Consider the following 15,636-nt stretch of genomic DNA (forward strand, 5'->3'; position numbering starts at 1 on the left):
CATCAAAAGAAGACCGCTAGGTATTATCAGCTATTGGACATAGTCCTTAAAAAAAAAAAAACCACACACACACACACACACACATATTCACTAATGCATAGCTCACACACTCGTGGCCACTGTCATCTCCGAGTACTAATTCCCCACTGACTGCTCAGCTTGCTTGACTCGTATCATAAGCAGTCAGGCCTTACCGCCCAGAGGCATGGAAATATCCAGGCTATATTCATCCAGTATTTGAGAATACGTGCCCTTAGTGACTTCCAACAAGCTGTACACACAATTTCTAAACTTGATGAAATTTTTTCTTCCTCTCATCCCTACAAAAATATGAAGGAAAAAAAGTTTGTTAGATATTACGTTTTCTCTGTTCATGCAGTAAAGCAGTCTCATCCGACATTATATTTTAATTTATTACTTCTTTATGACTGATTCTATTCCCAATACTTTTTGCAGACAGTATCCACTTATTCAGTGAAAGTACTTGCAAAATTATATCATTGTACTACACATAGTTCGGGAGATATGACATCATAAACATTGATGTGTGTGAAAAAGTAGGTTTTGCTTAAAATAGAGCACAAATTACCCACGCTATACTTTTCCAGTGTTTGATGGTGAGAGCATTTATTGACTTCTGTGACCTGAGACAAATTTAAACATAATTTCAAATTTTTTCTAAACTTTTTCTCACTGGCATGCCTAACATCATCTGTTTAACACATTAACTCATGTCTAAAGTATCAGAAGGTGCTTTATACATAGGAGTTTGATTCTTTGAAAGAATCAGGTGTTAACTGGTGAAATGCTAGAACTATATTAGACTCATGTTAACTCATTAATTGATTCTTCTGTTACCACTTGGTAGAAAAGCTTAATTTTAAGTGTAAGGCAGCTTAGTCGATCTTTGAACATGCCGTTCCAACACACTGCTTTTTTTTGCTACATTAATTCTCAACACCAGCTAAATACTTATCCAGTGTTGGTTTTTTCAGGGTTTAGTATTAATGTATCAGTTACTCAGAAAGTGTGTTTTTCTTAAGGATGTATATAACTTAACACACAATTCTACACAGTACACTGACGTGGTTGTTCCCATCAACTGCATCCTAAGTTATTCCAAACATAATCCTGAAGCACGTACACATGCCTAACCCAGTTGAAATCTGCCATCACGATTAATAAGATCTTCTGCCAAACGTATTTCTACTGATTCCTTCAAACTCAGTCCCAGAAGGATCTTGTCGATGCTAAGATATCTGTGGCAGTATACTACATGGAATGTCTTGTGGAGATACAATGCATGTCTATGGCTGACTTAATGGGCTGTAAAAGGCGAGTGTGGTGATCATGCTCAACACTTGTTTCAAGCACTATGCACATTGTCTGGCCAGCGTGGGCTTTGCCACACAGGTTAGATGTTCTGTAGATTCTGGAGTACTCTGCCAGTGTGGCAAAGCCTACATTGGTCAGACAATGCACACAGTGCATTAAAGATGCATTGAGCACAATCACCACACTCACCTTCCACAGCCCAGTAAGTCAGTGATCGCCAAGCATTGTATCTTCACAGGACATTCCATGGATTATTCTGCCACAGAAATCTTGGCATTGACGAGATCCCTTTGGGATTCAGTCATTAAGGAATCAGTAGAAATACGTTTGGCAGAAGATCCTATTAATCGTGATGGCGGCTTTCAACTGAATAAGGTGTGAGACCTGGTGATTTCTTTAATTTCTTCAGTAAGAAAAAATTTTATGGCCAACAACACGGTTAGTAACAGTTAATTTAAATAATTCTGACAGCTGTATTTTAACTCCATGAGTGCATATTCTGACAGAGAGCGCACATTTAGCATCACTGTTATGCATATGCCTGCATGCTGTAGATGAAGCAATATTTGATGAGGGCACAAGAATTGACAAAGGTCACTCATGTAGCAGCTGCCTTTGTGCATGTGTATCTGCACCAATTTTTGGTATAAAGTTAGTGATGTGAACTAGCAATCTCCAGTGAAAGACACTCACCTGAAGATGGCCGAATGGTTGTCAGCTGAAACATCATGGCAAGAAGTTGAAGTAATCTGCTTGCAGTCCTGAAACTTCATGGAATACTATTTATGCAGGGAAAATTTCAAGAAATACATTGAGGTGTGTGCTGTTTATCTGACATCCTCAAAATGTGTTGTAATTTAATTTAAAAGTATAGTGCCATCAGCATACTTAAGAGATGCAAAAAATGTTGACAGGTCCGTCTTAAATTGATGGCTGGCAACACTGTCCAAAACAAAGCGATGGGTAACAATGTGAATAACAACAACAATTATAACATAAGGAACAGTGACAATGTAGTGGCAGAGGGAAGCAACATGAACAAGTCCACACAACAGCTGCTGCAAATCATAGACACAACTCTGCTGAAATGTTACCTTCAGGTAAATGAACATTAATTTAGAAAGAAGATAGCCTCTACTTATAGCTTTATACTTTTTGCATTGTGAATTATGACTTTGTGCACATAATTCTTTCCATGTAGTCTCCAACCTGTGTCTGTCTCCAGTCACATTTTTCTTTTACTTGCCTCCAGTACTTTTCCTTTCTCCCTTGTGCTTTGTGCATTTTGAAGAAGATTTAATGCTACATCATGTATTGTTGTACAGGGTGTCCAAATGAAACCAACCTGATTCCCAAATGCAATTAAAAACCAATATGGGACTTAATGCGCACAAGCACATCTGGCGTGAAAAAGGCCATTGCATCCACAGTTGCGCAATTTGTACTTTGTAAGCCTGCAAACAAAGTTGTTTATGTAGCACCTGTACTGTTGAGCAAATGATGTTTAGCTCTCTCGATGCTTGACGAACTGACTTTGATGGGTTTCTTTGGAAGACACCTGTGATCTCTAACTTTTCATCACATGTGCATTTTCCGCCAGAATCTGACTTATCTGTTGATGTTCTCATCAGCTAGCAACTTGTTGTACCACACCTTAATCTTCTTAGTGTCCGGCAGCTCCCTTTGAAATTCAGATCAAAAATTTCTGTGGAGAGCAGTAGGTTATTTGGTTTCTACATACCACACCACATATTAAGGTCACTTTTGAAGTGCAGTCATTTCTGGTAATTATTTAATATCTGAAACAAAACAAAAAGGAGCTGATTGGAAAAAATTTTCAGAGAACATTTTGAATGTTTTATATGATGCTGCAAACCACAAGTGAAGGTGGTTTCGTGTGGACTTCCTGTATATCTGCATCCTTATAGCTTTCATTCTGATAATGTTAAAATTTTGTTATATAATTTATGCTATTTCACATTGGATTCTCTCATTTAATTTGTCCTTTATCACCACTGTTGTGCAACTGAAGACTACATAAAAAAATTTTAGAAGTTACAGTACAGTTACTGTACAGCGCATGGTGGAGGGTGCTTTGTGCCAGTGTTATAACTGCATGAGAGTGATATTTTTGGAATCAATCCTTATTCTTTGAGAGAATCTTGTCCCCCCCCTCCCCCCTTTTCTTGTTTTCTTTGATGCCTTCCCCCCCTCCCTCCCAGTCTCTCTCTCTCTCTCTCTCTCTCTCTCTCTCTCTCTCTCTCTCTCTCCCCCCCCCCCCTCTCTCCCTCTTCCCTCCCTCCCTCCCTCCCTCTTCTCTTGGTGTTATTTTTTCTTTTTCTTTCTCCCTTTTCATCATGCCCCTCTTACCCCTGTTGTCTCTGTACCTATTGAATGTAGCAGTACATTCTGGCGCAAACAAAGGACCCAAGTCCCAAAGCTGAACCGTAGTGTCCAGCGCCTTGTTTATGTGCAGTTTTTCTGCTTACCACTTTCTCAACATACTGAGTGACTGTCTTTTCTCATTCTCATGCCATTAATTGAACTATCTCAGCATTTTCCATTATCGTATTAGTATAGTATTCATACACTTGTTCACCATTATGCGAAGATTATGACAACTATTGCAGACAAACGATGCCTTGGTGGCTCCCCTGCTGAGGCTGAACCAGTGTCACCTGGTGGAGACAGAGAAGACCCTGCGGAGACACCAAAAGTACAGTGAGCTGGTGATCCTGTACCAGACCAAGGGCCTGCACCGAAAGGCACTGGAACTGCTGCAGAAGCAGGCCGACCAAGTAGACTCAGCCCTGTATGGACATGAGCGCACCATCCAGTACCTACAGCACCTCGGTGAGTTAAAGGGCCAAGCCGGACTGTCACCATCATTGTCAGTACTGCTCCATTCAAAGAGAGAGAGAGAGGGGGGAGGGGGAGGGAGAGGAAGATAGATAGATAGAGGGGGGGGGGGAGAGAGAGAGAGAGAGAGAGAGAGAGAGACAGACAGACAGAGAGAGAGGGAGGGAGGTAGGTAGGTAGGTATATATTAACGTATGTAAATAAATGATTTGTAAAACAAAAGAAAGGACACAATGGAAATTTCAAATGGCCTAGACACTATTTAACAAAATTAAAAGCTATATACTACATACAGGGCAAACCCAAACTCTTCCTATAAAATTTAGGATTTTGTTGAAAGATATTTTCTGGGTATTTTGATATAAGGTATTCACACTGTCCTGCAGCTCGTGAGAGAGTAACTGCATTGTGCATCATTTCTAATCGCTGTTTTTCTCTGTATCTGTATTGCACTTAGTGTGTCTGCGCAAATGTAGATGGTAAGTGCTGTGTCTTGTTTGTGAAACTGGAACCTTACTTACTTTTACATACCCGGAAAATTTCTTTTAAAGTTTTTAGCCCAGTATCAGGCCACGTTCAGTGCAAGCCATGTGTCATCAAGGGTACATCTTGTGGTGTGGTTGGTAAATTAGCTTACTATGTCTACTTTCATTCACTGCTTTCGTATGGCATCATATTCTGGGGTAATTCATCATTGAGTAGAAAAGTATTCATTGCTCAAAAACGTGTAATCAGAATAATTGCTGGAGCCCACCCATGGTCATCCTACAGACATCTATTTAAGGATCTAGGGATCCTCACAGTAACTTCACAGTATATATATTCACTTATGAAATTTGTTGTTAATAATCCAACCCAGTTCAAAAGTAATGGCAGCGTGCATAGCTATAACACCAGGAGAAAGGATGATCTTCACTATGCAGGGTTAAATCTGACTTTGGCACAGAAAGGGGTAAATTATGCCGCCACAAAAGTCTTTGGTCACCTACCAAACAGCATCAAAAGCCTGACAGATAGCCAACTAACATTAAAAAATAAATTAAAAGAATTTCTAGATGACAACTCCTTCTACTCATTGGCTGAATTTTTAGATATAAATTAAGGGGAAAAAAACAAAAAAAAAAACTTAAACATTCGTGTCATGCAATATTTTGTGCAATGTAATATCTTGTACAGACATCTTTTATTAACCTGACACGTTCCACATCATTACGAAGTGTCGTATTCATGATCTATGGAACAAGTATTAATCTAATCTAATCTATTGTAGATGACTTTCTGTGTCCTGGCCTTCACCACAATTCCATTTGTTCTCTGTTTCTCATTGACACCTCATGTAATCAGATTTGTATTAACTGGCACTACACTCATTCGAATGTAATTTGGTGTTCTCTAAATCTTCCTGCTTCCGAGTAGCCCTTCAGGGGCTACAATGACAGCATCTCTTCCACTGTCTGCTGCCATTGGCAATTTATTTGTGTTGGTCGTAGCTAATTGGGTGACAGTGTACAGTAGCCATTGAGAATCACTGAACCTAATGACTTGTTTTGGTGGAAAATACAAATTGATTACTTTTGTTTTTTAACTTAGCATGAGATTGACTTTTAGTTAGCTAGCTATTATGGATTATAAAGTTGGTTGCTGGTTTTTGTGTTTATTTCTTGCATTGTATGTTTCTTGGAATATGAAAGAATTTCTGGGAACATCATTTCATATTTCAGTGTTATAGGTACTTTGTGGATTGGCAGAGCCAGTGAATGTGACTGGAAGGGAGCTGACAGACTGATCTGTATCGCAGCCTGATGATCGTTTCAGAAACTGTGTGGGGTATTTTCACAATGTGCCATTTTCAAGGTGATGAGTAGACTGGAACCTTAAAGTACAGTTTAAATTTTACGAAATATTCTCTTTCATGTGGCAGCATTCTCCACAATAATTTCCATTACCCCCCACATAATTCCGCACACTTGACATCATGACAGTGTTTATTTAATGCTATTGTCTCATTGGTTCTGCTATATTGTCTAATGATGCAACTAATGATTCATTGTGGTCACTTGCTATTGTTCACTGTTCTGGAAAAGCTACTGACGCTCTAAGTGCACATGTACTGTTCTCCCCCTAATCTTGTGCTCTGTTCTGCTCAGTTCTGTCTCTTGATTTGTTTTTCTTGTTCATGGACATCGATACACAGCAGTGTGAATAGGTTTAGTGATGAAGAGTTGACCAGTATGACCCTCACATAAAGGTTCACTAAATTTGATGCAAGAGCAGGAGCTGTGCCAACTGTTCATGATGTGATGGCAACGACATCTCGGTACTTTCACAGCTTTAACTTTTCATCATGTCGTGAGCCTTGTCATGATAACTCTGTAGATAAGGGCATTGCCCATAAAATGCAAGGTTCTGGTCTCAAATTTTGATTAGGTGTTCAGTTTAATCCGCCTGGTAGTTTCACAACAGTATACAGTGTGCTGCAAAGTGAAAGACTCATTCTGCAAACATGAATTTTTGTTTAAAGCCCCAAATAAATACCAAGAGTGCTACCCTCAGAGATCATTATGATTCCTTCTGTCCACATACAACCTGTCATCACTCATTGTCCTTCCTCTGGCAGTGAGGTCATCCTAGATTGCAGCCATCCGATGGGTTTAGGGTCTTTTTACAGAAAGTTTTCCTTCCACCTCTCTTTCAAAATTTATTCGAGACACTTGTGCAGGCTCCACTCTCATTACATGCCCGTATCACCATACTCTGGTTGTGCTAACTCATTCTATAAGCGGTGTCTTGATTCGAAGTTTCTTCCGTACCTTACCACTTTGGTCTTCTGGATGGTGGATTTAAGGACTTTCATTTCTTATGCTTGGAGACTCATCGACTTTTTCTTTGTGAGGGTGCATGCTAACTTCATAGGCCGGTATTGGTACAAAGTAACTCTTGAATATCACTGATTTTGCTTTTTCTGGAATTGTCTCATCTCATAATGAGCTGTTATTAGTAGTAGAATTTTGGCACCCTTTTGCGCTTGTTTGGTAATCATCTGTCTAATCAGATTATGCCTAGGGATTATACATCCAAGGTACAGAAAACTTTAGATGTAAGCCATTTAATAGCATAAACAAGTTCATCACATTATGGATAATAGTTCATTGTTAACTTCAAAACAACTGTGGATCATGAATAGTATAGCATGTGTTTCAAAATAATTCACAGGCAAGGATCACATAAATCTGATCTTCGATTTTGCCGGCTGGGTGCTGGAGAGAAGTCCTGAGGAAGGCCTGCGGATATTCACGGATGATTTGCATGAAGTTGAGCAGCTGCCTCGTCCCAAGGTGTTGGATTTTCTGCTCAGGAATCATAGGGACCTTGTAGTGCCATATCTGGTGAGTAATAGACACGTAGTTGTAAGACTCTTTTAACTGAACTCATTCATATTATAGCACTGCAGTACGTGTTTGAAATCTAAATGCAGAAGCTGTAACTGATACTGTAACAACAATATCGATATAGACTAACGTGCAAAACTTAAGGGAAAAAGTAACTTTTGCTTTGTGTGTCATTTCCAAGGAACATAGCCTGATGAAATTTGGGCCATATCTAGAAAGAACTGATACTTTATAGTACAGGAGGCCGCGGAAAGAAAACAATGAGATGAAAAAAAAATGCTTTTGTTGAAAGACAATAATTACACTGAAATCAGTTTGACTTATGATGGTCCCCTGGTCATTACAAAAGGCAAGACTTGGTTCGTAATAGGGTGGGTGATTACCATGGACAGCAATGTGTGACCTGCAATGTGATCCCATGTTGGCCACAAGGGTGGTAAGGAATCCTTATGGTAGGACATCCCATACCTCTGCCATAGCAGTTGGCAACTCGTGGCTAGTCGTCGATGCATGTCGACTTGCTGCAATACATCTCCCAGTGCATCCCACACATACTCAGTGGGATTTAAGTCGGGCAAATCGACAGGCCAGTCCCTTCACCAAATATCCTCTCGTTCCAAGAGCTCCTCCACGTGCGCCATTCAGTGTTGTCACGCACTGTCGTCCACAAACGTAGTCGGGCCTGAATGGCTCCTAAAAAGATGCAAGTGGGAAAAAGAGTACAGTGTCACATTTAAGTTGACCAGTGAGTCTACTGGGGTTCAAAGATTTGCAGGTCAGTATGCACATGCAGTAGTGTGCCACCCAACACCATAACACGTGGACCACCAAAATGACCGTGTTTGACAGTGTTCCTGGATTCATTATATGAGGGTTATTCAGAAAGTAGGGAATGTTTTGGCATAAAAAAAAACTAAGTTCAGGAAATACATTTTATTATATACATCTGAAAGAGCGACTGACGTACTAATTTTCCTCATAGTCACCAAACATATTGAGGCACTTATCATAGTGGTGGACAAGCTTTGAAAGACCTGTGTCATACAATTCTGCCGCACGAGACTTCAGCCAGTGAGTCACACCCACCTGGAATTCCACGTCATCATCAAAGTACTGCGTTGCAAGCCAGTTCTTCTTCTTGGGAAACAAGTGGAAGTTGCTTGGTGCAAGATCGGGTCTCTAGGGTGGATGAGGGAAAATTTCCAATCTGAATGAATTAACATGGTTTGCCATGTGAGCTCAGGCATTGTCATGCAAAAACAAAATTTTGGACGTCAGCTTTCCTCGGCGTTGTTTTGAACTGCTCTTCTAAGGCTGTGCAAAATTTGACAGTACCGGGCAGAATTTATGGTTGCTCCACATTTGGGAAAATCAGTAAGAAGCACACCTTGCCTATCCCAAAACACTGTCGCCGTCAACTTCCTAGCTGACAAGGTTTGCAAACATTTTCTTGGTTTTTGGGGGGACCTTGTATGCTCCCACTCCATGGACTGTTGTCTCACAATTGATGTGTTTCACCAAAATCTCATCACCAGTTATGATTCCATCCAGTAATTAATCACCATGTTTGTGATAGGCCTCCAGAAATGTCAATGTTGCCCCCATTCGCTGTTCTTTATGGTGCTTTGTAAGCATTTTGCGCACCCATCATGCACAAAATTTGAGATAGCGTAGCTTTTGAGTGATATATTTCAAACAACAAAGTCCGTGAAATGTGTGGAAAAGAAAGCGAGAGCTCCGTTATTGTGAAGTGATGATTTTCGTGAATCGTTTCATCAACTTTAGCAACAAGATCGTCAGTCACAATGCTCAGCTGTCCACTCTCTTCTTCATCGTGAATGTTGGTTCATGATACCATTTCTGGATGGAACATTCACTCATTACTTGGTTTCCGTACACTTCGCACAGTTAACGATAAATTTCTATTGGTTTTAGGTTTTTTGCCAACATAAACTGTACCACAGACCGCACCTCACAACTGGCGGGATTTTCGATTGCAGCGTGCATTTCAAATTCGAATATCGAAAAAACCAGATGTGCAGAGACGTTCCTGCTGTCATGGATGGATGCCGACTGAGCTGCCGAGCACACACAAACCAAAATATACGCTATCAGTGCGCACCTAGCGGTGTCAGACGGAAAATCTGAATAGCCCTCATATGTTCCCACCTCTCGCCATATGAGGGACTGAATATCCTGTCATCTGAGAAGAGCATGACTCCTCGTCAGCCCAGTCCCTATACTCCACTACCATTATGATGCCAGTGTGTGGGCATCAATGGAACACGGCGTACCAGTCATCATTGTAGAGTGTGACTTGTCTCCTAGTCCTGTTAAATGTGGTTGCAGTTGCACTCATGTTGGACATCGGCCCCTCCTTGGTTGTTGCACGATGTAGTGGTCATCTGCCACCGTAGTTGACAGTAGTCGACCACCTCCTCTCTTTCGGGCAGAAGTGCACATGTTTCTGAATGCTCCCCATGCAAGTGAAATAATGCTGTGACATTACCAAACTCTTGGGCTACGCTCGTCGCATTTTGTCCGTCTTCCAGCTTACTTATGATTCTTCCCTGTGTGAAGTCATCCAGATGTCTGCGGGCCATGATGTAGTGAAGAACACTACCATAGTGCATTGTGGTTGCTCAGTGATTGACTCAGACTGTCTTTTCCCATTCGTTCAACAGCTTCTGTTGTAAGGCTAACCCCATTTGGTGCTATAGTCTCACTGACCTGATGCTGTAGTCCAACTTCCTGTACATGACTGGGAGACCTCTGGCAATATACTTCTGTACCTTCTATTCATTCGTACCAAGTTTTTAATATATCATGTTGCTTTATCTATCTTGTCATAGAGTTTTGCAGAGCAGTGTATTTGAGGGTCACTGACGTCATTGTGTCCTTTTTGTTGTGTTTCAGTTTATTTCTCTTCCTCGTATTGGAAGTATGTTTCATTACGAGGAGGTAGAATAAACAGCTAGTACTTATCTTGAAGGGGCAACATTCCAAGCCATTAAGAGACATCCTTGCCAAAACAAGTGACACACCCAAACCACTATCCCTACCACTGCAATTGTTCCCACTACAGGTGAGTCTCTCCCATCCTGGGATCAGAGTGGCTTGCTCATCCTTTTAACTTTATGTGACCTATTCTTTATGCTGTACGTAATGAAGGAACTATTAGTTCTGAAAGCTAGGAAGTATGTCCCGTTCATTTTTGGGTGTGTCTGTCATTTGTATTGTACACTTCACTTCCTGGACATGATTACTGGCAGAAATTCTGTCCTCTTGTTTGTTAATACAGAATAAGGTATTTGACTGTTTTCTGGAAATTATCGTAAGTAATTATGTATGTCATTTTATACTCATAACATAATTTTTTTCCGCTTGAATTTCAGTATACTTTTATAAAAACAAAAATGAAATACAAATAAAATGAAATCCCGTTAAAATGCTCCATTTGAGGCATTTGATGTCTGTGACGTCAATGGCTAGCTCTATGCTCCTGTCATAAAGCTAATTCACAGTGATGTTTTGGAATTTAAATTTCAGAAAGTGGATCATAAATGGTGTATAGTGCTATACTGTACAAATACATTTATAAAAACTCTTCTAAAGTTTTTTTTGTGTTCCAGAGAATTAGAAGATGCATAAAATGTGGTTGCATTATACTGGCAAATTGCCACTAGAGCGACGCTCAATGTCACTAACTTAATTAAAAATGTGTTGCACTGTGAAGTTAACATTAATTTACTTCCAAGATATGTTTACACACTGTCCCAAGGAAAGAGAACATCATTAATAAACTTTTAGTGAAAATTGTCATTTTACCCAACCTCACATAAATTGTTAAGTAGCTCAGTTGGTAGACCATCTAATTGCACAAGATGATGTCCATAGATCACTAATTCAAATCCACCCAAAAGAATATTTTAACTTACTTGTAAAACAACTCTACAGTTCTTTCGTATGTAAACCAAATCACAATTACAAAACTTCACCACACCAATCAGAAACAGAATCCCCCCTCCGCTTGCTGTTTACATGCGCTTACATTTGCAGCTGCCTTTCAGACACATCACTTTCAAAAAGATATATAGTGAAGTGACCACCCGTGTTTTACTTTATTGGAAATAATGTTTTTTTTTTTATCTTTGTACTGTCCAGCTAGGATCCTTTTTGTTTAAACTTTTGAAGTTTAGTCATCTTACACAAAGGTGGAGTAAGTCTACTTCCGACACTGACACGTCAGTTAACACTCACAAACATCACAGCCGTCATGTTTCTGTTACCTGCATGTTGTACATGCATTAAATCTCTCCGTATAGAAAACCTCATTGCCATACCTCTTATGTATGGTGATATCTTCACTACTAGTCATGCTTTCCAAAAAAGTGAATTGTTTGGTCACAAAGTAAATGCTTTTATCCTCTGTTGTCTGTTTCTCAGACTAAGACTAATGTGAAGCTATATATAATACATCCTACCATCAAAACAGCTACTACAATCTGATTTTGCTAATGCTCTTTTCTTATTTCCTGTAAAACTTTTAAAAATGAATGACCCTTCCAAGATTCGAACATTTAACCTCATTATCCATAGTCAGATGTGCTATCCTTTGCACCACTGACCACTTCGGGAGAACGCTATCTCTACTGAATGTCTTCTATAAAGGAAATCGGGTACAAAGATTTGCCAAGAATAATTTTATTGTGCTTTGGGTTGTAACTTGTGATCGATAGTTGACAATCTAGTATAATATAGTGGCCCATTTGCAAAAGTTCGGCAATTACTTAGTTTTGACTGATGTTAATGATGTTGCAGGGAGCAGGGAAAAGAATGTCCGTCGTTTCACATATCGCTGCACTAAGTGGTTGGAGCATAAACACAGTGGGTAGAGCATAAACACGTCAACTTTGGCAAGGTATCCACTATTGGCGTTCTCAAAATTCCTTTGTGTTGTTACTTAAAGACTGTAACTGGATTTTCCATCGCAAAATAGCTAAACTGTTTGCAGCTAAAGTATGTAAAAACCTCTGAACTTCAGCTAACACACATGTATAGCTTCGTCTTATTCCTAGTCTACGACATCACTAGGACGTTGGCCAATGACAAAGCGTTTTTGATCGTGTGACCAAATCTTTATATATAATGATTTTTAAGCTTTAATTACATAAAAATAACAGATATTTTGTGAGAATATTGACCGTAAATGCTATTTGAATGTAATAATTGATCAGAATAACAACCAGTCAAAACCATATTTTTAACACAGGAAAATACCTACTGGCCATTAGGTGTCTCAAGAGGTAGACCCACCAGTATAAAAGGAGGTGGGGGTGGCGTAGTGTTGTTAGCAGAGAAGCAATAACAGCAGAATGAGTTTGTCAGTGGAGCTCAGTGACTTCGAACGTGGACTATTCATTGGATGTCACCTTAGTAATAAAACATCAGGAACGTTTTCACCATTTTACAGCTGGCCACGTCAAACATCGGTGATGGGATTGTGAAGTGGATATACAATGTACAAAGAAATGACCACCCCTAAACCGAGACCAGACAGATGTCGTTTACTGACAGATAGGGATCATTGAGCATTGTGAAAAATGTTGTAAAAACTGTACGAAATCAGTGGAAGGAATCACTCGTGAATTCCAGGATGCTAGCAACAGTCCAGCTAGTGTGATTACTGTGCGTAGGACGTCAGAAAGGAGAGGGGTACAATTGTTGAGCAGCTCCTCGTAAGCCATGCATTTCTGTGGCCGGTGCCAAGTGATGCTCGAGATGCCGTAGAGAGCGACACCACTTCGCACTGGACGGATGACAGGAAATGAGTGACTTGGAATGACGAATCATTGTGGTCCTGTGGAAGGGTTTGAGCTTGGGCTTGGTGAGTACCTGGAGAGTGTTACCAGCTATCGTGTGTAGTGCCAGCAGTGGAGTACAGAGGAGATGGTGTTACATTATGGAGGCGTTCTTTGTGGTTATTGTGCTTAAGAAAATGCTAGATTCAGGAGGATAAGAACACATTTTTCAGAATTGTGTGCTACATGCATTAGAGAAACAGTTAAGAGGTGGTGGTCATTTGTATCAGCATGGTAATGGAACCTGTCATAAAGTGGCCTCTTTGAGGGAATGGTTTGTGGACAATAACATTCATGAAATGGACTTGCCTGTCCTGAGTCCCGACCTGAACCCAATGAAACACCTTTGGGATGTTTTAGAACGTCATCTTCAATCTAGACCCCAAAGGTACTACCTTCTCTGGTTTTGGGCTCTTGACGAAGAATGGGCTGTCATTCTTCCACAGACATTCAGATACTTAGTTGAAAGTGTCCCCAGCAGAGGTGAATCTGTCATAAAGGCGAAGTGTTGTTCTGCCTCGAGAATTTGGGGGTAAATTCTAGAGACACTTGTATTTCACCGTCTCAGACACACGATATTTTAAGGATGAGTGTGTGAGAGTGTAAATGTGTCTACTGCGCCACAGTTAATGTGTGTGCAGGACGCGCGTGTGTTACAAGAAGACTAAAGTTGTGGTGGTCTATCGGCACTGACAAGTGGTGGCCACGCATGCCTTAGAAGCCGTATGTCCAGTACAAAGAGTAATCAAGAGCTACTCTTTGGCAATGAAATAGTAGTGACTGTTGGGAAAAAACGAAATATGTTCTATCTGGAGACTCTTATACTCTGTTTGACTTGCTAGGAGCAAGAACTGTTTTGACAAGGGCTATTAAGACCAAAAGAGACTGTAATGATATATGTTAAGTACTATGTTTTCCAGACATAGTTGATTTACGAGACTTGAAAGCGCATGTGAAACTTGTGTATTTGATTTATTATGGAGAAGAAAAAATAGCGAAGCTGATGTGAAAGTATTCTGAGAATAAGAAATCGTTTCAAAAGTAGAGAAGTAGTTCAGTATCATTTACCTAACCAGCATGAAATCTTCGGAGAAGAAGCATTGTGAAGATCGAAGCAGCCGTCTGTCCTGAGATGAAGATCGGCTGCACACGATACATAAATCACTCGCGAGAGACGTGTGAGACTTGCACCCCAATACCACACAGTCTCCGGTCATCAGGAAAACATTAGAGTGCAGGCACACCCCGTATTAGTGTCCATTAATAGGTAAATGTAAATGTCGTGTGACTAGGGCCTCCTGTCAGGTAGACCGTTCACCGGGTGCAAGTCTTTCGATTTGACACCACTTCGGTGACTTGGGTGTCGATGGGGATGAAATGATGATGATTAGGACAACACAACACCCAGTCCCTGAGTGGAGAAAATCTCCAACCCAGCCGGGAATCGAACCCGGGCCCTTAGGATTGACATTCCGTCGCACTGACCACTCAGCTACTGGGGGTGGACTCCATTAATAGGTAACCAGATACTTTTGATCAAACAGTGTACATATATTTTGCAGAATTCTGAATGCATCTCGATCAGATGCCATGATATGGAGTTGTATGAATCTTAAATCCATAGCACTACAAAATTAAAAAACAGTAAAGAAAAATTGTTACAGATTGAAATCACCAGCAGCTGACAATCCACTACTGTGTACTCCTATGATAATGAAGCATTCCAAGTTGGGGGAAAAAACTTAGTGGATTATAGTGACACAGACAATCTTCTATTTGTGTTTTTACAGGAGCATGTGATTCATGTGTGGCAAGAAAAGAACTGCATCTTCCACAATGCTCTGGTGCATCAGTACAGGGAGCACAGTTTGCAACTTCTACAAAGCCCTGAGACTTTTGAGGCCGGACGTGCTTTACGTGTGAAGCTGCAAGACTTTCTCGAAGTATCTGAACACTATACGCCCGAGACTGTGCTCATTCACTTCCCGTATGACAGTAAGTATTTAATTTTGAAATGTGACCACCTATTTTAAACCTAGTAGTAGCTTTTTTTGTGCAACGTACAGTGTAACACTGCTTGGGATTTGTTCTAATGTAATGCTTCAGAAAATGTGTGTGCAGTACTGAACTATTTATACTTAAGAATCTTTTTGTGATTCACACCACGCCACTCCCGTATACTTATTTTTATT

General features: G+C 40.3%; 1 protein-coding gene across 1 annotated transcript in view; it reads left to right on the top strand.

Annotated features, from left to right (window-relative positions):
* LOC126210165 (vam6/Vps39-like protein) overlaps positions 1 to 15,636 on the top strand; it is a 106,641-nt gene that overhangs the window by 67,781 nt on the left and 23,224 nt on the right. The window contains exons 9-12 of the mRNA XM_049939320.1: positions 2,250 to 2,435; positions 3,966 to 4,188; positions 7,408 to 7,580; positions 15,235 to 15,439. Coding sequence (XP_049795277.1) covers positions 2,250 to 2,435; positions 3,966 to 4,188; positions 7,408 to 7,580; positions 15,235 to 15,439 — 787 coding nt within the window. The remainder of the gene's footprint in view (positions 1 to 2,249; positions 2,436 to 3,965; positions 4,189 to 7,407; positions 7,581 to 15,234; positions 15,440 to 15,636) is intronic.

This window comes from Schistocerca nitens, chromosome 10 (genome assembly GCF_023898315.1).
Source record: "Schistocerca nitens isolate TAMUIC-IGC-003100 chromosome 10, iqSchNite1.1, whole genome shotgun sequence".
Taxonomy (NCBI): Eukaryota; Metazoa; Arthropoda; class Insecta; order Orthoptera; family Acrididae; genus Schistocerca; species Schistocerca nitens.